At 39.9% G+C, this 23088-nt stretch overlaps 2 protein-coding genes across 7 annotated transcripts in view; both read left to right on the top strand.

Moving 5' to 3' along the window:
• FAM184A (family with sequence similarity 184 member A) overlaps positions 1-5611 on the top strand; it is a 59412-nt gene extending 53801 nt beyond the window's left edge. For 5 of the 6 annotated variants that reach the window (XM_052685257.1, XM_052685219.1, XM_052685247.1 and 2 more), the window contains 2 exons: positions 2067-2266; positions 3944-5611. In XM_052685257.1, coding sequence (XP_052541217.1) covers positions 2067-2266; positions 3944-4025 — 282 coding nt within the window. In that variant the 3' untranslated portion in view covers positions 4026-5611. The remainder of the gene's footprint in view (positions 1-2066; positions 2267-3943) is intronic. The other variant, XM_052685267.1, reaches the window with a different exon arrangement.
• Positions 5612-9866: 4255 nt separating this feature from the next.
• The window catches only part of MCM9 (minichromosome maintenance 9 homologous recombination repair factor), a 45519-nt gene continuing 32297 nt past the window's right edge, over positions 9867-23088 (top strand). Inside the window, exons 1-6 of the mRNA XM_052680284.1 lie at positions 9867-9944; positions 10426-10742; positions 14613-14929; positions 16602-16683; positions 17587-17787; positions 19991-20116. Coding sequence (XP_052536244.1) covers positions 10433-10742; positions 14613-14929; positions 16602-16683; positions 17587-17787; positions 19991-20116 — 1036 coding nt within the window. The 5' untranslated portion in view covers positions 9867-9944; positions 10426-10432. The remainder of the gene's footprint in view (positions 9945-10425; positions 10743-14612; positions 14930-16601; positions 16684-17586; positions 17788-19990; positions 20117-23088) is intronic.

Raw genomic sequence — 23088 nt, 5'->3', positions numbered from 1 at the left:
TTTAATCACTGAGTGTGTAAGCTTGTGTTTTGTGTGAAATCTGACGTGCTTGGGAAAAGTACTTCAACATCAGATTTCCATAGTGATAATTCATGTATTTTTAACATAAGCTTCTATCACTTAAAATTAAGACTCTAAAAAAGTCTTTTATGCCAGAACATTTTAGTTTTTCATTTCATGATCTGTGGAACATGTTACTTTATCAAGGCACATACTATGTTTATCAGAGAATGATTAAGAGAAACTGAAAACTTCACTCTCTTTGTAATAATTAAAAAAACCCGTAAGTTATTAATTAATGCAAGCTTTGCACTTTAATGCAAAATTACAGCCATTGCAGTATGTATTGGAATTTCTCAAATTTATGCAATGGATCTGTTTAGTATTATGTTGCTGAATCTGATGTTTTGTAATACTTTGCATGAACTTCATGGAAACAATACACACAGTTTTACTCCAGATTTGACTGCTTTGGAAGTGTAGTGTGCTCTATAAAAAATAAGATACAATCTGTAGTGTTTCTCAAAGCACTTATAGAGATAAATACATTTTGCAGAAATAAGGCCTCTTATGAAGCACACAGATTTTAACTACAGTGTGGTTTACACACAGTTTTAATTGCATTGTATAATACCTTGCAGTTGTTTTCAGTGCATTTGACTACTTTTAGTTTTACCGAACAGTTTTCCTATGATGCTGTTATTTCTTGCTTCTCCAGCCTGAAGAATTAGTTTAAGCTTTTGCAGCTAGTGGTTTTCTACTGCGGTGATTAAAAAAGATTATTTTTCTAGTATAGCCTTCTGTTCTATATATATATATTTAATGTTATGTTACAAATGTATGCACCACTGCACTATACTAGTAGCACTTTCACCTCTCAGCTTTGGAAGGGCAGGTACTGAAATCAAAGCTAGCAGAGAACTAAACAGAAGAGTACAAACAAAGAAGCAATAGGACTCTGTCTCCATTTGAACTCCTGACACTAATGAATAGAGTAGCTCTTCTGCTGACAGAATTGATTATATACTCAGTAAATAGATGATTCATGAGAAGAAATGAATCTTTTTTTTTTTTTTTTTTAAAATAGGGGTTTTTTTTGTTTGTTTGTTTGTTTGTTTTTTTTTAATAATCCTTATCATTGACATGGAATATTCAATAGAATTCAGGAAACACACATGATATTCTGTCAATTATTTTTGAAGACCTAGAGAATCATTTGAAGCATCTTTATACGTTAAAATATCTATAAAAGCAGATAAATTCCGATTCCTTTGTATGATGTGTTATGGAAAGTTGAACAATTGTGTCAAAATAAAATCTGTCAGAATATTATCTGTAGTATAAAGGGTATTAAGAAAGAAAAAATATTCAGTTGCGCCATCTGGTGCCCAGAAGCGTTAGCTGGAATAGCACTAGAAGCCCAGCCTTTACTTTCAGCAAGGAACAGAGCTCTCACTCGGTATTACCTTCTTCAACAGTATTGTTATAATGCTTGCTAACTTTGGGGGCATACTTTAAAAGAAATGTAGCTGCTTCTTTAGGCTCCTGTTTTACTGACCAAAATGTACATCAGTAATGAGGTGAAACCTGTTGGAGAGATTTGGGTTTTTCATCATTGAAATTTGCTGTGATTATATATGACAGTAAAGCTATTCCATTAATACCAAAACAAGACTTACATAAAGGTGAAAAGCTTAACAGGCTAACTGGTAAATTTGAGGAAAGCTTACTATCTTTGATGTTTTAAAATAGAGCAAAATGTTATATTGGAAGATCTTTAAAAATAATGTGCTTGTTGATTATAGTAGGTCTTAATAAGAAATTTCGGGAAAAAAGAAATTGTGTTGTTCAGTTCTGGTCAAAACAAACAGTAGAACTACAATTAGAAAAAAAGAAAAAAAAAAGAAAAAGAAAAGGCCACTCTGTCCCAGCTGCTCTCCTTCCTATCCAGCTTCCCCCTCTCCTCAATAAAAAGCCAGAAAAAAAAAAAAAAATCCTAAATTTGCAGATTTCCTCAACTGTCCTGGTACAAGAAGCCTTCCTTATATTTGTTATTTTTAATGCAGCAAAAGAAGAAGAACGATAAGTCAACAAACAGGTTTGTGAGTGTCCCCAATCTAAGTGCTCTGGAATCTAGCGGAGTGGGCAATGGACATCCTAACCGCCTGGACCCCATTCCTAACTCACCCATCCACGATATTGAGTTCAACAGCAGCAAACCACTGCCACAGCCAATACCACCCAAAGAGCCCAAGACGTTTTTGAGGTGAGCATTGCCTCACCAACCTTTTTTTCTTTCTTAACTCTGGAAAATTTTGCTTTTGTATTGAGCTGAATCCCACTTGCTTCATATGAGAACCTTTCAGAGGTACAAGTTACAGAATTTTCAATTTTTGCATTATATTTGTAACCTCTTTATAGTATTCCTTTTTATTTTAGACCTTACTGAAGTATATTCTCACTTTTTCATAAGTCTTGAAGTTTGAAAACCTCTCTAGATACCTTGACAGAATTCATGTGCTTCCAATTGTTTACATATATGAACAATTGTTTTAAATGTTTGTGTTACTTGCTGGTTGTCATTTAGAAATTGTTACTAGCACAGAATTTCTTTTATTCAGTATTGTGTGATAATGGTTTTTATGTTAGAAAACGATTTTCTGTGCTACGTGAATGTTCTGTGTTTCCCCTTTCCTCACCTATAACAAATCACAGACAAACTTTACTGCAGAAACAGGAAGGGTATATTGAATGCTTAATGCTGAGCTTCCGGTAACTAAGTCAGCATTGAAGTCTCAAGTCATTCTCTAATGAATTGATACAATGAATTGAATTATTAACTTAAAATGGTTTCTTAGAGGTGGGATTTAAAACTTTTTGCTTTATGTGGCTACATATTAAAGGCACAGAAAAAGTGCTGTGTGCTGTATTTAGTTGGTACTGACCTCTTACCTCCAAGTTGGCAACTTAAAGCAGTGTATAATTACCAGATCCACACGTGGTTGTTTACCCTTTTTTTTCTGTTTTAATGTGGAAGGCCACATACCCAGCAACCACTTACCATTCAAGGAAGCAAAAAGTAGAATGCAAAATAGATAAGTAAAGAAAAGTCTATGTCAAGTAAACTGTTACTTTTCAAAAATACTGTCTTTCTTATTTTTCCTGTGCATGTGATGTGCATGACTGTGCTCAGATACCTCTATCATGCATGTGCATGAACTCATGGACTGTGATGCTAGAGTTTCCATTCCAAATTGTTTTGTGTGTTGTATTACCCAGTAATACAGTAGGGATTATTTTATTATGGATTTTTATTGATGAAGAAACTTGATTGTATTATGAAACTGTTTTCTTGCTCATTCAGTGAGATTTTTAAATGGTTCAAAGGGGAATCAAATATTGTTTGCAATGCAGCAATTTATTTTTCCCAGTATATTAGAATATTTAAAATATCACTTGCATTGTTCATGCATATATCTGTGATCAGTGTAAAGTATGAAAATAGTGTGTTACCAACCAGTCTCTGTGAGCACATGTCTACAAATATGATGCTTGCATCATATTTCTGAAAATTAACTTTACCACAGGAAAAGGATGCTAAAAGAGGACCTTCTACAGACACACTTTTCCAAGAAAGCCCTTTTTATTCTTCTGATGGTACACAGCTGTTCAGGAGATTTTAAATTATTTCCCAAAATCTTATTTGCCCACCCTGTAACGTGGCTTCTGAATTGACTTGTCTGTGCTGCTGATGCTCTCCAATGGAGTGGATGATCACAGGTTCTATAGGGAGACATTAATCGTATCCAGAGGCACGCTGATAATGAATCCAAGGAAAAACAGGATTGTTCTGCACTTGATATTCTCTGTGAGAATCTTTTCCTCCTAAGTTGGGTACTGCATTTAGTTGTGGGTTAATATCTTTTTCTTTTTGTGAATTTAGCCCTCCTCAGACTGATGCTTCACCAGTGGCTTCACCAGATCCACAGCGCCAGGAGTGGCTTGCCCGATACTTCACATTCTGAGAGATGGTTTGTTTTTGTGGCACAGCGTGATGTGGACTGTTTATAAGAGCATGACCTTAAGTAAACCCTCATGTGAACAAGCTTTCCTGTAATTTGTCAAACACTGTGAATGAGAAAATATTTGTCTTTCTGATTTGAAAATGCACTGTATTTCATGTGATATTTGTTGAAACCACTTGACATGGTATTATATAATGTGTGTAATTATTATTTTTACTTAAGATGGAAGGATCTTTAAACTTTGTAATTACTACATAATAAATTTTGGTAGAACAAACGTAATGCTTTCCCCCTTTTTCCTATAAATGTGTTTTCTTTTAGGTAAGGCTTCCTCCCAAAAAAATCGCATGGTTGTTATAAATACAATGTAATTTGTGAAAGGAAAAATTCTCTCCAATTTGGACAGAGTATGTCTAATCCATCCCAGTTCTATTCTGTTACTTTGTAGCATTTTAAAAACTGTCCCCTTTCTAACATTTAAAAGGAAGAATATTAATTCTATGGAAATCAGTGTAGATGCTCAGAGTAAGAAGGCCATAAAAAAGAAGCTGGAATTTTTTCATTGGGACAGATTTTTGACACTTTAACCGATGCCCATGAGACTTTACTTTCTGGTTATTATCTAACATCTTGTCATCGGATTGAAACAGCAACTGTTCACACAAATGGTGCATTTATGTTATGAGTATTAACAAAGACATGCGTAAAACCTGTAGAATATCATACTACATATCTCTGCATAAATCAAAAGTCTACATTTGGGGCATAAAGTCTTGCTTTAGATAAAATTCATGTTTGAAATGGTAAATAATCAAACTCAAAAAACTTTTTGCCATTTATACACACTAGAGATACAGATCTTTAAAAATTAATTACCTTCAGTTGTCTGTATTAAGAGTTTTAATGTCTAATATATGAACATGTTGGTTTTTTGTTTTTTTTCAGCTAGTGAGCATGATTCTCCAATCTACACCTTTTTGATTCTGGTGTTGCTCCAGAAATTTGCTGTGGCATATAGAAAAGCCTGTTGTCTCTTTTATATTTTTGCATTCAATGATTACCACAAAGTAACTCACACTGGTAGTCTCAGGGAGAAAATTGTCTCTTTGTTTTATGAATGTATTTTTAAGCTAAATCTCTTATCTTTTAAAAGCAGGAACAATTGTTTGAGTTGTTTAAATAAGGTTTTAGTTAGCATATACTAAAGTCTCTATCTTTAATATTTCACCTGAAGCCCTAACTACATACTTTTTTTTCCCCTGTATGCACAAAGGTAAATACCCAGATGAATATACTTGCTAATTACAATGAGTTTTATATGTAGTATATGTATAAATGAAAAATTTGTATGTTTTCATATAAACAATATAAAATATTCTAAATGAACATTTTAAAAATTCTATCTTATAATTCTGCTTGAAAAATCCACTGAAAGCTGTACTCTGGTGATGCTGCTGTGAACTGAAGATGGAGATTTTCTGTAGCTGGTGCACTCAAATGGAGGTAATATGCAACTTTTTAATTTTAGAAGAAAGCCATATTGGGCAAAATGTCAGATTTCTTGGCTGTTACTGAAATAAAATACACTAGCTCATTTTGTTATAACGTTCTGAAGTGAGTGTCGTGTATTTTTTCTTGCACACTTTGCAAAGCATATAAAGGGCTCTGCCTTTTTCTGCCATCCTCCACTTCATTGTATTTTTGTGTATGTAAGAGTGAATGATATTTGTAAGATAACAATGTATGCATTCACTTTAACTGCTCATGTTTTTAGACTTCAGTAAAAGGTGAGGCCAGGGTTTCTTTTCACTAGCAGGAATTTGTTTTTATAAGGAGGAGAAAATTGAGAAGGTGCCACGTCTGCCAAAGTCGGCAGTTGTTTCACTATCAAATCAGTCTCTTAAAAAACATCCTGAAGAAACTAGGAAAAAAAATGAGTTTCTATCAAATGGCATTGAGAACTCTGTAGTACTCTTTCCTAAAAGAAGTTGACGCTTTGGATTAATACAGGAACTTGACTTATCACAATACCATTGTTTGCAGTATCTGGTGTCCAGTTCTGCAGTCCACAGTCTTAACTGCTGGGTGTTTTCTTGCTCTCCTATTAGTTCAGCAGACACCTCTGAGTTAAAGAGGGGCAGAATTAGGGTGAAATTGTGTGGTACTATTTAAAATGGTGGGGGAAATGTCTTGACTCTCTAGAGTTCTCTTTGCTATCTGAGATGTAAATATGATTATCAGGATTTAGTGCACCTCTGACCTTGGACAGTTTTATCCAGAAAGAAATTAACAACATGAAGTCAAAGAGCAAAAACAAAGTAACGTAGTTTAATCCTTACTGTTTTTTCCTTTGGAAGAAGTAACAAACTATACTCGACACCAGGGCAAAACCCAGAAGAATGCTACATTTAATCAGAACTTCATAATAATCTGCCTTCAGGCAGAACTTTGGCCCTTCAGTCTGGATTGCTTAATTTACTTCTGTGATGATTGTGACATCTAGTGAATCTTCCAGGTTAGCAGAAAAATGCTCCATTTTACTTTCATACCCTCATACCACAAATGAAGAACTATGTCACAAGAACCGCATGGGTTTGTTCTGCAGCAGAAATTGTACCTGGAGTCATCGAATCATAGAATTGTTCAGGTTCGAAAAGACCTTAAAGATTATCAGGTCCAACCACAACCTGACCATACTACCCTGATTCCAACAACCCTCTGCTAAATCAAGGTGTACTTGAAGGGAAATTATACTTGAGGGGAACAAACAAACAAACAAACAAACAACAACAAAAAAAAAAAACACAAAAAAATACAACTACACATTTGAAAAACCAAGCTACAATTAGTATTGCTTTATCTGATTGACTCCTTCCTACTACAACTTTTTGGTTACTTCACTACATTTACTATATTGGCAATAAATTGCATACAGAATACACTCATAACATTAGAAATCAGGCTTGTTCAGGATTTTCTACAATTCCTTTATTTTAACATGTATATGAATATGGTTGCATGACTCCAGTGCTAGTCAGATAAATTTCACTAATTCTTTCTTGCTTATAAGGAAGGTGACTGAGTCACTCAGCTAAAGAACATCTTCTCTGCAGTCAACGGGCAGCTTCACAGAATCACAGAATTGCAGGGGTTGGAAGGAACCTCCAGAGATCATCGAGTCCAACCCCCCAAGTTTCAGGAGTGAACAAGCACACTTACCTCTTTTTATTGTGCAAAGACTGTAGAGCAACAGCCCACTTAATTGCCTTAGTTGCCTAAATGTAGATGTAAGGAATCCTAGCCTATCTTTTTTTTTTTTTTTTTTTTTTTTTTTTTTCCCAATTATTATTATTTTTTAAATACAATTTGCAAAAACAGCAGCTTTGAAAGATGCAGAATGACTTTCAGGAGTTATGTTGCTCTTCTCATGGTATGCTCAGTGTAATCTAGTAACAGTACTTTTATTGCTTTTCCTAGACAAGCAATAAGCCATTTTTTATTTTACTGAAAGTGAATGTATAGTTTCTAGAATTGTGGCCTAGCTACTTTCTGGAATTGAGCATCGATTGTATCACTTCCATTTTTTTTTTTTTCTATTAAGTGCCTGGCAAAATTTCCTATTTGCTATAATAGTATAGCAAAATCACTTTTCAGTTTATCACTTAATTAATTTGCAGTGTATTTTTAAATTATTATTTATAAGTATTCATTTTTTTAGATACTCTGCAATAATTGGCAATACCCATGTACACAGCACTGGGATCATGCAACAAAATCTGGCAGCCTGGCTGAACCAGAACTTCTCCAGCCTGACTGCTCAGCCTGACTATTAACAACTGAACCTGTTGCCCAGCTTGCCATTAGGCTCCTTTGCTGCACTCCTTTACTGAGTTAATGCAATTAGACAGCTCAGGCTTTATCTATTGCTCAAACTGCACCATAAGGCTTGGACACTGTTAAGAATTTTTGTACATTGTAACTCAGTTATTTTCATTTAGCCGTAGTATCATGGCCTGCTTGCTGTTAACAGCAGGCTGAACACTGTGAGATACAGAAGATGCCAGAAGTGTTGATACCAATGTTGCTAGGAAACAAGAAGAGCTAGGCTTAATGATATATAAGTATAATTCCACAATAGCTACCAAAATCTGGCCTTATAATGAAGTGTATTCGATGATCAAGCCTACCAAGTTCAACCCTACAGTCCAGCTGAAGAGTTCAGAGGGCAGCTAGTACTTTAACTTGAACAATAGTTCTTGAATTGTAAATACAGTTGGAAACCATCAGCTGTGGTGCCTGGCTGCATAGAGAAACATAACCATACTGCAGCCTGTAAACAGGAGAGGCAGACACAGTTGCACCTGACAATGGAAAAGAAACTAAGGTAGCATGTAAGCTCAAGCGTTATTGTCAGATGAGCAGCAAATCTCATTCATCATGCTTAGTCTGAATCCTCACCTAACCTGTGAGATCCGTGAGCTCATCTCAGCACACATGCAGCCCTGCTGACAGCATCCCAGTTGCATATTGGATGTGTACCACTGACCACTGCATTGGCTGACAGTTCTTGTACTCTTGAGACATCGCCAGCTCCATGGCACACACTGTATTCTGTAAAACTAAAAAGCAGTTCTAGATCCACGGGCCACCTTTGGATTTCCAAATGATCACGGGGTACTTTTTGTGGGAGGATTTTTCATTGACTAAATATTTCTTCATTAATATGTGAACCACATAGTTATTACTAGTTATCATTTGACAATTATAAATATTTCAGGCAGGTTTGGTTGTTTGTTGTATTTTTTTGTCTTCTTTTTACGTTGTTTTGTTTGGTTGGGTTTTCTATTGTTGTTGAGGATTTTGTTTGTTCGTTCATTTTTTGTTTGTTTGTTTGTTTGTTTGTTTTAGGAACCACTACCTAGTTGCAACCTTCACTTGCTCTGTAGCTGTAATTAACTTTTCCAACTGCTGGCTGTCTCTTCCATACAAGAAACCAGATAACCATACTGACCCAACTGTTGTGCAGAAACATAGAATCAAAGGATCATTAAGGAAAAGACCTCTAAGACATCTAGTCCAGCTGTTGATTCATCCCCAACAAGCCTGCTAAACATAATCTTCAGTTCCACACCCACCCTTTTCTTGAACACCTCCAGGGTGGTGACGCCACTGCTTCCCTTGGCAGCCTGTTCCAAAGCCTCATCACTCTAAGAATATTCTTTTCCTAATATCCAACATTATCTGTGAAAGAAGCAGCTTGGTTTGGTACTTTTCAGGACAGTACTTTAGGCTGAATAAAACTGATACTGAAAGTGTACTGTGGAGACAGGGTCAGCCTGATACTACACCTAGATGCTTTGTTAGAAACAGTTCCATATTTTCAGTGACGGATTTATTTTAGTGCAAATTTCAGCAGTGCTTTTGCAGGAATGTCCATTCAACCAGTTAGCAAAAGGCCATTTGATAAAGCAATGGGACTTAACTATTAACACAAGCTAACGGTGGGAGAGCCAAAGAGCCAGGAACTCAACAGAGAATTTCACATAATTGTAGGGGCTGGACCAGGCTGCACAGGTAGGCATCCAGGCAGGACATGAATATTTCCAGAGGATTCTCCACAGCCACTTTGGGCAGCCTGTTGCAGTGCTCTGTCACCCTTACTGTGAAGTTCTTACGCACATTTGTGCAGAACTTCCTAGGCTTCAGTTCGTGGCCGTTTCCCCTTGTCCCATCGCTAATTTCTAACTTCCTTACAAAGAAGTTACATCCGCACTCTTCACGCCGACGCCGGCGGGCGGCCCCGAGCGGGCGGATCTGCCGGGCCCGGCTCCGAGGGGCGGGGACGGGGCCGCTCCTCCCGCCGCCGCCTGACGGAGCGGTGGGACCCGGCCAGAGGGGCGGCGGAAGCCCGCGCTGCAGGTACCGATGCACGGGGAGCGCGGCCGGGGCCTATACAGCGCGCTGCCGGGCCGCGCCGCGTTCAAATCTTGCCGCGCTGCTCGCTACCGGGCCGGGCGGGCGGGACCAGCGGCTGCCGCCGAGCGAGCGCGGGAGGTTTCACTTGTGCACTGCGGGCGGGGAGAGCCCCGGCCGGGCCCTGCCGCGGCGGCTGCCCCGAGGGCGGGCGGGAGTGAGGAGCGCGGCGCCGCTCCGCGCGGAGGGCTGTCCGGGGGCTGCAGCACCGCCTGCGGCCGTCGTCTGGCGGGAACCGCCATCCCGCCTCGCGTTCGCGAGGGGGTGGGAAGGAGCCGGTGCCCGTGGCGGCTCCGCGCTGCCCAGCCTGGCCCGGCCTGCTTGGGCCTCGCTCGGCCGCGAGCTTTTTCCTAAGTTTGTAGATTCCCGCATGACTCGATTCCGAAGCCTCTCACTTTTAACTGCTTTACCTCGCTCGTCCGGGCAGGCTCGGCATGGCGCTGCGCGCCGACCAGGTGAGCCTCATCGGGCAGGTGTTCGAGTCCTACGTGCTGCAGCACCACCGGGACGACATCCTCGGCATCCTGCGCCAGGGGGACGACGAAGCGCACTATCCGGTCCTCGTCGACGCCCTGACGCTGTTCGAGACCAACATGGAGATCGGGGAGTACTTCAACGCCTTCCCCAGCCAGGTGCTGCCCATCTTTGACGGAGCGCTGCGCCGGGCGGCCATGGCGGTGCTGCAGGCTGCCACGCCATCCCCGGAGCTCCGCATGAAGCCCAACCTCCACGCCAGGATTTCAGGTGAGTGGCTGGCAGGGAGGCAGCTTCTCCTTGGTCTTTCTGACTCCCCCTGTGCTGTGGCACTTGTCAGTAGGTTATGTGAAGTGGAGTTACGTAGGCCGTGCACATGTCCCTTATGGTGTGTGTGCAGTGGTTAGATGTTTGTTACAGGGTCAGGACTCAAACTGCAGTCTTCTCATGAGAAAAAGCTCCTCAGACCAGCTCTTGTTCTCAGGCTGTTTGTCCTGACAGCCAGAAGGTCTAGCTATAAGTTCTAGAGGAGGGTACAGTTCCTAGCCATTTTTGCCCTATGACTTCCTCATAGCTTGCGCCTCCAACCACATTTCAGAATATGCGGAGTCCAAATTTTGAGTTGTCATAGAATCATAGAATGGCCTGGGTTGAAAAGGACCACAGTGATCATCTACTTTCAACTCCCCTGCTATGGGCAGGGTAAGTAGTGTTGTAGTTTTATCTGAATTAGTTAAAATTTATGCTTAATTAGTAGTTATAAAATTACTTGTTAGAACGAACTGTTGGAAAGAATGGTGTTTACTAATGGATTTTATTGTTGGTTTGTTTTTTTGCTACAAATTCATATACCATTATTGTTCACTGTTGGGAAGACTTTGTTGGCTTTGAGGTGCGGTAGTTGTGAAGTGCAGGTTCTGAAGTTAAAACACCTGTTGTAGGAAACTGGGTTTGGTGGTGGCATGGTCCCGTCTTGTCATTGCTGCCAGCGCCTATTTGGAGCTGTCCAGTTTGCAAAGGCAGGAGATGGTGACTACTGTTTTCCTCCTTTGCCCCATATTTGAGTGTTTTATGATCATTTGTCTATTGGCAGCTTGAACATAGAGAGCATGCATGTGGCAGCCCCAGCTCTGTTTTGGGTAAACCCAGGAGTTTGTGGAATAATGTTTTTTAATTAAAGAAGTGAAATCCCTGCTAGTGACACTGAGAGAGTACATTGTTCCTGAACAGTCTGGTGGTCTCCTGTGGTGGAGTGACCAGCATCAGTGGACAATGAAAGAACAGTTGATGTCATTTACCTTGTCCTCCATAAGACCTTTGACATGATCCCTCACGATATAGCCCCCTTCTCTTGCCTCTATATTGGAGATGTATCATTTTGATTGATGGATTGTTAGAGGGAGAAGGAATTCATAAGAAACTTCAGCAAGGTCCTGCACCTGGATCAGAGTAATTCCCGATATCAGAAGACTGGGTGATGAATTGATTGAGAGCAGCCCTGCAGATAAGCACTTCGGGATGGTGGCTGATAAAAAATTGGATAGGAGCCAGCAGATTGTGCTTTGCATTGTATACTGGTCTGTATAAGAAGTGTGGCAAGCATAAGGCCACCTCGTGGCCTTCTATAAAGGCAATTTGTAAGAAAGATGGAGAGACTTTTTAGCAGGGCCTGCAGTGACAGGAAAAGGGACAATGACAATGTTTTTCAACTGAAGGAGGGCAGATTCAGGTTTTCTATAAGAAAGGAATTGTTTATCTTGAGGCTGGTGAGACACTGGAACAAGTGGCCCAGAGGAGTGGTGGCTGTCTCATCATCTGAAGTGGTAAAAATCAGGTTGGCTGAGGCTTTGTACAACCTCATCCAGTGCAAGGTGTTGCTGCCCATGGCAGAGGGTTTGGCACTAGACAGTCTTTAAAGTTCCCTTCCAACCAAACCATTCTGTGATTTGTTCAATGAATCGTATCTATGGGAATAAATGTGTTTTTATCCAGTATGTTTCACTAAAAATGCTGACACTAAAATATAAACACCAGAAATATGATTACCTTGTGGCTCTCATAATGCATTTTGTCCAGGATTTTAGGAAAGAAAAAGCACAACAGCTTGTGACCTGGTTCAGATGGTTGCTGCAAGATGCAGTTGGTGTACAACTGCTGTCTGCCTGATGTGCAAGGACGTCCTCTGCGTTGCACAGAATACTGAACCATTCAGTACTCTAATAAAAGTATGAGCAAGTGAAAACTGTATTTGCAGTGTTCTAGGATGCATTTGCAGGCTTGAGCTGGAGTGAGGGAAAGCGGTTTGTTTTATGTTAGGGATAAGAATGCAATCTTGGCACACTCATGTTGATGTGGACAGGATAGCTAAGGAGCGCAGAGAAGGATGCGGGCGGTATGAATAGGCAGTGGTTGACTGGGTGGTTACCCCTCCTTCCCTGAGGAGGGAAGAAGATGTAACTATCTGAATTTCAGCACTGTGCAAGTTTAATTGTGCCGCTTCTCTTCTTGATGCAAATCCATTACAGGATTTTTCCTTACCATTAACCTGAGCGCTCACGTCAGTTGTTGATAGCCATGCTGCTGCTGGTAGTTCAGATTTGTATGTTATTACTAATACACGAAAGCTTATTCAAAGAGACATGCACTCAAATAGTTTGTCAAGCAGTCTGATAAAATCAGAGCGAAAGCTCCCTTTTTCCCTGTCCAGCCTCCTGTCTTCTTGCTATTCACTGGGACAGTCATAGCATACATCCTGCCAACAGGGCTGCAGCTATCTGATGTAAGCTGAGAAACACCAGATTTTGATTTTTATTTCCTTTTGACTAAACTGAATAAAAACACAAATCTGTAGGAGAATAAGAATTTTTGCCAGGTTTGGAAGAAGCTATAAATGGCTTTGTTACAGTCAACCAGAAAATTACTTTGTTTCCAGTTCTACATAATAGTTCATTTCTTTTCCAAATTACTTCCTTAATACATCTATAATGAGCTTAATGTTTAATAATATTTTCTTTAATCAGTAGCAAAAAGTCAAACACTTTGCTTGAAAGCATCAAAGCTGAATGTTTCAACGTGTCTGAAACAAAAGATTTCATTTTGGACGTACTGAAATAAGGACACTCTGCTTTTTTTCTAAACAGCCAAAGCTACTGAGCAGATTTGATCTAAATGCACAAATACTGTTGTACTGTTGGTCCCCTTAGAAGAATCATTTTCCAGCAAATTTATATTTACATCTCCATTTTCTGTCTTCGTTTCGGAACTAAAACTGTAAGAAATTGTATTAAGATAATTTGTTTAAATTGATATTTACTAAGTTCTACAGTTTCTTGTAAAATAACTTCTGAAGAGGCAATACATTCTGGAGGACATTTATTTTTATAAAGACTTTGCAGGCAGTTGATTTAGACTCATCTTCCTCAGGCTTTCAACAGATGTTCTGCTGTGGTGCCCGTAGCGATGAACACAGCGGTGGGATCCATGCAGCACAGCTGGCTGTTGGGGTGGAGTTACAGGAGAGAAGTGCCACCAAAATTTTGGCACCACTTATCTGAACAGAGAAGTGACTTCACTCTGGTTGTGTTGTTAACCTTTTTCTATTCCTTTTCTGACATCTTCCATGTGCTTCAGGTTTACTGGTGTGCAAATGCGGATTTAAGGTCAAGTGCTCTTGTACTGTGGCTTTAGATTTTGCTTAGACTTGAGAATACCCACAAGATGCAGAACTGTGCTTTTCTTAACCATGGGAACAATTCTGAACCACAGTTAAAACATAGCTAAAAGTTTGTAATTAAGATAAACCAGTTGAGAATCAAGGACATTGGCAGATCATTTGAATTGATAGACCTGAGAGCATCAGGATCTTTTTTCATGAATGGAAACTGCTTGTGACTTCTAAGCTGTCGACAAAAGTAGGCGAGTAAAATGTCCATATTTTCTGATTGTGATCAGCATCTGATGCTTTTCACTGTTGAAGACCAATTAATCACATGTATGCTGCGACAGATGAATTGTTGAATTGTATTTACAAAACAGCTATAGCTAGTGTTAATAGGTCAGATATGTTTCCCAGTCTCTCTATTCAATTGCACTGCAAGTATGTTTCATGCACGTGGTCTCATGCATACTTTGATTTAACAGGTTTGCCCGTTTGCCCAGAGCTGACTCGAGAGCACATTCCTAAGACCAAGGATGTGGGTCACTTCTTGTCTGTCACTGGGACTGTCATCCGTACCAGTTTGGTGAAAGTGCTGGAATTTGAGCGGAGCTACATCTGCAATAAGTGCAAACACGTTTTTGTGGCTAAGGCTGACTTTGAGCAGTACTATGCTTTCTGCCGTCCATCAGCCTGCTTGAATGAAGAGGGCTGCAACTCAACCAAGTTCACTTGCCTCTCTGGAACGTCCTCCTCTCCTACCAGCTGCAGAGACTATCAAGAAATCAAAATTCAGGAGCAGGTAAAAAAAGATCAAGAAAGGGGGAGGGTATTGCGGTGTAGATGTCTCAAATACTAAAAAAATGAACTTGCTAAGGAAGGTATTTGGGGACTTAATTTCATGCTGGAATAGGATGTCTCCACTAATTTTAGTGAAACTGTGCTTCCGAATTAAATTTATCCTGTTTTCATGTAAAACTTCTACATGCTCAGATAAGAGGAAAAGCTTTACAGGTTGTTATTTAAAAGGGAGGGCATATCAGCTTACAAGAAGCCAGAGAATCCACCTCTCAGGGATTTTCAGTCAGAGAGTTAAAAAAAAAAAAGTAGGCATATGTTGACTAGACTTCCATTATTAAGTACTAATTATATTGAAGATCATATGAAACACTGATGGTTAGGACATAGATCAAACTTCAGAGCTGAATCCTTCTGTCACTGTGTGTGCTGTTCCTCTAAGTGCTGACTGAGAATGGTGATGATATTCTATGCTATTTCTAAGGAATAAAGCTAGCCCAGTGGTAGCCAAGGTCAACTGTAGGGGTCAGTATGGTCAGTACATGGTATCTGTAAATGTTGTCCTCCAATCAACAATCATATCAACAGTTACTGAAAATGTGCTCCTCACAGAATTGGCATTTGTTTTCTGAAGTTAGTTCTGAGTGAACGGCCTCAAGGACAGTTAAGCTGGAGAAGTGACAAACAGTCAGGGCTCTTTTTACAGTAGCACGTAAGACAAAAGACACAGGAAAAGCTACAGTGTATGAAAACTGAGGATAAGCAGAGTACGTGGCAGCTGATGTTAAACCAAGTGTTAAACCAAGAATGAGCTTCACTCATTTCCTATTTAGTGCTGCGAGTAACTGCATGTTCCACCAGTGCTGACAGTGATGTGAACTGCCTGTGGCCATTTAGATACTAACAAGGGTGAATTACCCTTTCTAGGCACAAGACAGTGAGTAAATCTGGAGTTCTAGTATGTAAAATGTAGAGGTACTTCTGATTCTTGTTCTTGTGCAGTGGATATTTTAACAACTGTTGCAAGCTTTAATTGTAAATGGAAAGATTTCTCTTTGGAAATAGACCATGACAAATCTGCATACTTTACCCTAAAGAAAAGGAAAGTCTTTTCAATGGTTAGTGGCACATTTGTCAATACACATGCATCTTGTCATGTGCAAATTTAATTCTCAACACCTAGGTGTAAATTAAATCTCAATCTGCCAAATTTTAACAATATACCAGAAAAATGTAGAGAATAATCTCTCAGTATATAGTTCAGTGAAAGGTTATCTAACCCATGGACGTGCTTCAGAAATCAAAATAAATTTAACTTACTGGATAAGTGTCTGAAAAATATCTCAAATATTAACAACAACAACAAAAATTAGTTATTTTAAATGACATCTCTCAGGGAGGTTTTTTCAGCAAGATATTGAAGTTACTCAGCACCTCCCAGGATTGAGCACCTTCAGCTAATTTAATACCCAAGCCTGTCTCCATTACTATCAACATCAAATTTCCATGTTTAAACTCCCGATAGCAGTAGTGTGTTTACCATGTAAGTTGTATGAGAAAAAGCAAGGACTGATCTCAGTTCCAAGAAGGGATAAAAGGTCTTCAAGCCAAAGGGGCAATAAATGACTTTTGAAAGGTGCTATTCTTAATAAGTGCTATTCCTTCCTCTCTCCTAGGTTCAAAGACTGTCTGTCGGAAGCATCCCTCGTTGCATGGTGGTTGTTCTGGAAGATGACTTAGTGGACAGTTGCAAATCTGGTGAGGATATAGTGTACATTACATTTAATTGTACCATAAGTGTTTTTACTCTTCCATTTGAGATCTCTGCCAACCAGTCTGTCAGCACTGAGGGTTTTTTTTAATGAGATGTGTTTATCTGTCATGTTGTTGTTTCAGCTTAGAAGTTAGCATGGCAGTTGAAGACTGATCTAGAAAGCACTGTATATCTATCTACATGCGATATCTTGATTATTTGACAGATCAGTTTCAATAAGCGTTGTGTTGTGATGCACTGAAATATGCTAAGCTTGTTAGCACAAGAACCCTAAGCCTTTTGAGGAAATGGATTGGGCCATACCTGCAGTGTGATGTCCGTCTGTAGGTTTGGAACACTGTGCAAACTGACCTATCTAAGGGATGCTGCAGATGGAAAAAGCTGCTTGTCTTCCAAAAGGAAGCTAATTGGTGAGAGACTGAATAAGAATGGACTAAAAATTCTCAGTTATATCCCTGCAAGAAACTCAGTACTCATTGTTGGTTGTACTGTCTGACAACACTGTGGCCAGAAGTTCATGTGTGATACTGGTATTCTTCACAGAAGTTATCAAAGGTTAAGTAAGTGTTTGCTCTTTTAGAAAAGAGGAAACACAGGTAGGTATAACTTCAGGAATTTAGAAGTAGAAGGACATTGTAGCTTCCTACTACAGACAGGAGGAATCTAGCTAATGTTTGTTTCAGACTTAAAAACTGCATTGTTTTTTATTGCTGTTTTGTTTTTCTGTATATTCTTTTGTTGGTTTTCTTTTTAACTTTGTGACACGGGGTCTAAACTATACTATTATCCATTATTGCAGACACAGCCACATATTTGTCAGTCGTAATAGATTTTACCTTTTTTTTTTCCTTTTTCTTTTTTTAACCAATCTTTGTTGTTACCCACAGGAGATGACATCACAGTGTATGGAGTGGTAATGCAGAGATGGAAACCTTTCCATCAGGATGCACGTTGTGACTTGGAGCTTGTTTTGAAAGCCAACTACATTAAAGTAAATAATGAGCAACTAGCAGGTGTAATAATTGACGAAGAAGTCCGCAAGGAATTTGAAGACTTCTGGGAAAAGCATAGGAATAATCCCTTAGCAGGTTAGTGCTTGAAAGCTTTACAGTAGATGAAATTAGGAGTGACAATACAATGACTGAGCATATATTTCCCCATATATTCCTATCACCAGTTCCTCCAAAAATACATTTTTTCCAGTAGAGGAAAATACTTATTTTAAAATAATAGCACCAAACATCTTTCTCTGATCTGTCTTCTTTTGAGATTTCTAGTCAAGTGTTTTCTGGACTATTTATTAGCCAGAAATGAAAGAAGGAAAAAAAAATAGGTGCTTTATAAACATGAAAGAAAAAACATACCCGTTAGAAGTAATGTGGACCAGATATACTTAGCTGTTGAGTAACATAGCTGTTAACTCTGGGGCTAGATGTCTCATTGTCTCTGCATCCCAACTTAAGCTCTGAATCATTGCCAAGCAGCTTAGTGTATGCCATCTTTAGCCTTACTCTGGAATGTATAGCCCCACGATTTAAGTGCTGGGAGCCTCACGTCACATACGGAGAGACTCTCTGATTTGAAATTGGCTTCCAACAGCCAGAATGTTCAGCCTGCTGGCTCCTAATTTTACTGTGGTTTACAGTCTGCCACCTAGCAATTACCAGTTGTGCCCTGGACTCCGTTCTTCTCCCCTGATATAAATCCCAGTGACACTGGGATTTATGTCACTGAACTGTCTCAAAATAGCACCATCTTTTAAAACTTTGAACTTGGTCTTTCTCCTTGAAAGACAAATGGAAGAAGAGTAGGTGTCAATATTTCCCTTACAAATCAGATTGCTCACGTGAGAAATCAGAGATTATGTCAATGGTAAACATTCTTCAGAATTGCATTTCATAGAAAGTAGTTTAATTGCTAGCCTCCAACTGTTTGGAGTGGGAACAATTATTATCACTCTGTTGTGAAACTTTGGAATGTAAGTCAGGATCCAATTTGATGGTCCCAGGTAGTCTTTCATTCTTGAGATGATTTTTGGAAGCCTGCAATGTGGTTTTATGCAATACTAGTAATTCAGAATTAAATAGATGTGAAGTGGCTACAAGAAAATGGGGAAGGAAATTGGAAGAACTCTGGCTGTCCGAGATGTTCCTTTCAGGCTGTTTTTGTAAATTAGTATCCTCTCTGCTGAGGGCAGAGATGAGTCTACCTGATGAGTCTACTGTGAAGGCCATTTCAGAACGGGTTGTATGTGTATGTTTACTGTTTTCCAAAAAGAATGGTAGCCAGTTCTGCATTTCATGTCAGTCAGTTCCTGATGCTGTGTACTAGGTATGTCCTGAGAAGACAGCTTAGACAGGTGACTTTGCTTTTTCTGGGTACTAAGAAGAAGCAGAGCTTCTGGGCTGTTTATCACTGACAAGGCAGATGACTCTTAAGTCAAATAGAGGCAACTATAGAGTTAAATCTTGAATTATACCATGGCTGACCAAAGTTAGAATTTTTTCATTTTTGGACAAAAATATGTTAACTTCCTCAAAGATGTCCACAAGAGGCATATAAGCCTCAAGTCATTATGAAGTGCCTACTTATTTTGCCAGTACCACGTACTTGTATCCAAATTAAAACATGTTAGGAACTCGAAATCGGTTGCTTTGTTTTATGTGCTGTAGCAGTGCAATTAATGTATGACATGAATCCTGCGATACATTGTGTGCTGCTGGTATCAGAATCTCAAAGGGTAAGCCAACGAAATTACCATAGCAGATGGAAGTGCTCTTTTGCTCTTTGAGGTTATGGAGGGGAGGAGGAGAGGAAGAATGTATAGAAGAAGTAGAGTCAAGATAATGAGGAAAATGAACTGTGTTACGCCTGCATGGAAACTCGTTTTCTTATTTTTCTTAAATGTACAACACACCAGTTTTCAAGGGGATATTTTGAAGTGTGGAAAAAATAAAGTTTATTCTTCATAGGCTCTACACTTTTATTTGAAACAAAAGCAGTTGTGTGATGGCATTGTGTTAGTGTCTTTTCCTAAATCATCCATCCATTCCTTAAACTGTGATAGGATTGGCATTGCTGCCTGTGACAGTGGAATATTTAACTTCCTTAAAATTAAGAACATTAGGATCAAACAATCCTTTGAATTTCATTTAAAAAATGGAGAAGAAGGAAAGAAAGAAAAGCAGGCCCAGTTTTTTTTTTTTGTCAGTGCAGGGATATATGTATCCATGACAAATGAAGTTTTATTCTTAGGGCAGTGCTGAGTGCCACTTTCTGCTCATGTTCTAGGGAGGAATGAAATTTTGGCTAGCTTATGTCCTCAAGTGTTTGGATTGTACCTGGTGAAGCTGGCTGTAGCCATGGTGCTTGCTGGTGGTGTGCAGAGGATTGATGCTACAGGAACTCGAATCAGAGGTTAGTATTGTCTCTGATAGTATTTTGTGTACTAACAATTGTTCCCATTGCTATTTTCACCCATATTCCTCCTTCTTTCCAAATTAGTAAGGTTTCAGAAGCATAATAATCCCATTTCTGTGACTGAGAGCTATATTTTTAATGCTGAATATTCTTCCATAGAATCACAGAATCATCAAGGTTGGAAAAGACTTCCAAGATCATCCAATCCAACTGTCCACCTATCTACCTTAGTTCTTACTAAAGCATGTCCCTCAACACAGCATCTAAACATTCCTTGAACACCTCCAGGGTTGGTGACTCCACCACCTCCCTCAGCAGCCCATTCCAGTGCCTGACCACTCTTTCAGAGAAATAGTATTTCCTAACATCCAGCTTGAATCTCCCTTGGTGCAACTTGAGGCCATTCCCACTAGTCCTGTCGCTAGTTACAGGAGAGAAGAGGCCAACCCCCTGCTCACTACAACCTCCCTTCATGTAGTCATAGAGAGCAATAAGGTCTGCCCTGAGTCTCCTCCAGACTGAACAATCCCAGCTCCTTCAGCTGCTCCTCATAAGGCTTGTGCTCCAGACCCCTTGCCAGCTTAGTTGTCTTTCTCTGCACACACTCTAGACACTCAGGGTCGTTCTTGCAGTAAGAGGCCCAAAACTGAACACAATACTCAAAGTGTGGCCTCACCAGAGCTGAGTACAGAGGTACAATCACTTTCCTGTTTCTGCTGGCAACACCATTTCTGATGCAGGCCAGGATGCCATTGGCCTTCTTGGCCAACTGGACATACTGCTGGCTCATGTTCAGCTGAGCATCAATCAGTACCCCCAGGTCCATTTCTTCTGCACAATCTTACAGCCACTCTACCCCAAGCCTGTAGTGCTACCTGGGGTTGTTGTGGCCAAAGTGTAGAACCTGCCACTTCTGGAACTTCATCTCACTTGCTTCAGCCCAGCTCTCCAGCCTGTCCAGATCCCTCTGTCGGTCCTCGCTACCCCCAGGCCAGTTGACACTTCCTACCAACTTGGTGTCATCTGCAAACTTACTGAGGGTGCACTCAGTGTCCTCATCCAGTTCATCACTAAAGATATTGAAGAGAGCAGGGTCCAGCACTGACCCCTGGGGAACACCACTTCTATCTGGTTGCCAACTGGATTTAACTCAGTTCACTACCACTCTCTGGGCCCAGCCTTCCAGCCAGTTCTTTGTTCAGCAAAGAGTGTACCAGTCCAAGCCATGGGCTGCCAGATTCTCCAGAAGAATACTGTGGGAGACAACGTCAAAGGCTTTGCTGAAGTCAACCCCCATCTCAACCCACCTCAGTTGCCCAGGTTCCTCTACATAATAGGTTTGAGGCCCTGGAACCAAAGGGAGAGGTGAGTGAAGATGTGGTGGGAGGTCAAGGTTGTCTGGGGTGAAGCAATCAACTCCACACCTCAAGACTGCCTCCACCAAGAAGGAAAGAAGGGTGATTGTTGTCAGCAACTTCCTTCTGAGAGGATCAGAGGGCCCTACATGTCAGCCTGATCCTACCTGTAAGAAGATGTGCTGCCTCCCTGGGGCCTGGGTCAGGGATATTTCTGGAAAACTCCGCAGTCTGATCTGCCTCTCCAATTATTATCCTTCATTAATAGTTCAGGTCAGTAGTGATGAGGTTGTTGACAGAAGCCTGACAACTATCAAAAATGACTTTAGGGGACTGGGGCACTTAATTAATGGAGCAGGCATACAGGTAGTATTTTCCTCTACTCCTTCGGTAGCAGGGAAGGACACTGAGAGGAGCAGGAAAACCCATTCTTATAAATACATGGCTGAGAGGCTGATGCAAACACAAGAATTTTGGTCCTTTGACCATGGCGTGGTCTACTCAGCAGCTGGCCTGAGGTCTGCTGATGGATCTCACCTGCCTCAAAAGGGGAAATGGATCCTTGCCCAGGATCACAGGCAGGGCTTGTGGAGAGGGCTCTAAACTAGATGTGAAGGGGGAAGAGAATAAAACCAGGCCTGCTAGAGATAAGCCTAGGGGATTGATAATGAGATCAGGGGTGAGGTAAGAAGCACAGCTGAAGTGCATCTCACCAATGCACACAATATGGGCAACAAACAGGAGGAACTTGAAGCCTTTGTGTGGTGGCAACTATGACTCAGTTGCTATTACAGAAACAGAAAATAAAGAGGATGACTGGACTTCCTTTTTTTAATTCTAATTTTTCTCAAATAAAATCAGGTAAAAACGTATGTTCAGGATTCCATTAGGTGGAATGTTAATAGCAATTTTTTTAGATCAAACATTAGCTTCACTTTTTATTGTATAAGTGACATTTTGAAATTATTTCTAGTAGAATATTCCCAGTGATATCTGGCATCAAAGGGTGGAATGTTAATATTTTCTTAATAGGGATCACTATAGTACACTGAAAGGAAAATTTAAAGGATTCAATTTACTTTCTAATGCCAGACTTTTCCATCTGTGATTGTCAGCACTTCTCACTTAGATCTGTTACTGTAAGTTGTTCACCTGCTGATTCTCCTTCTGTTGTTATTAGATGGCAAATATGCCATGTGCCAGGTGGTACACAGGTCAGAATCTATGTAGGTCATAATAATTCTAAAGTAATACGAGTGCATATTCAAATACAGGATCCTCTTAGTGCTCCAGCAACAAAATAAAATTATAGTTTGAATTGAAGTGGTAATAATGTTTTGTGGATGACAGTCTCACTTCCCTGAGATTGTAGTATCCAAATAATTTACTTATGTAATTACACTGTTTAGGAATCACTGAATTGCATAACTGTGGGTGGTATAACAATATTAGTTAAGAAAAACAACCTGATGATTTCATTAGGTCATTTTGCAGTGATTTAAGTAACTGAATAGTGAAAACCTGACTAAGCCATGGTATCCTTTTGTTTCACGTTAAAGAGTGAGCTGAGTCTAAGAAAGGAGTATTCTAAAATGTAAGAACTTGCATTACAGA

The sequence above is a fragment of the Tympanuchus pallidicinctus genome, unplaced genomic scaffold, assembly GCF_026119805.1.
Source record: "Tympanuchus pallidicinctus isolate F22 unplaced genomic scaffold, pur_lepc_1.0 scaffold1, whole genome shotgun sequence".
In the NCBI taxonomy this organism is placed as follows: Eukaryota; Metazoa; Chordata; class Aves; order Galliformes; family Phasianidae; genus Tympanuchus; species Tympanuchus pallidicinctus.
The sequence above is the reverse complement of the archived record's forward strand: the minus strand, read 5'-3'. Positions and strand labels throughout refer to the sequence as shown.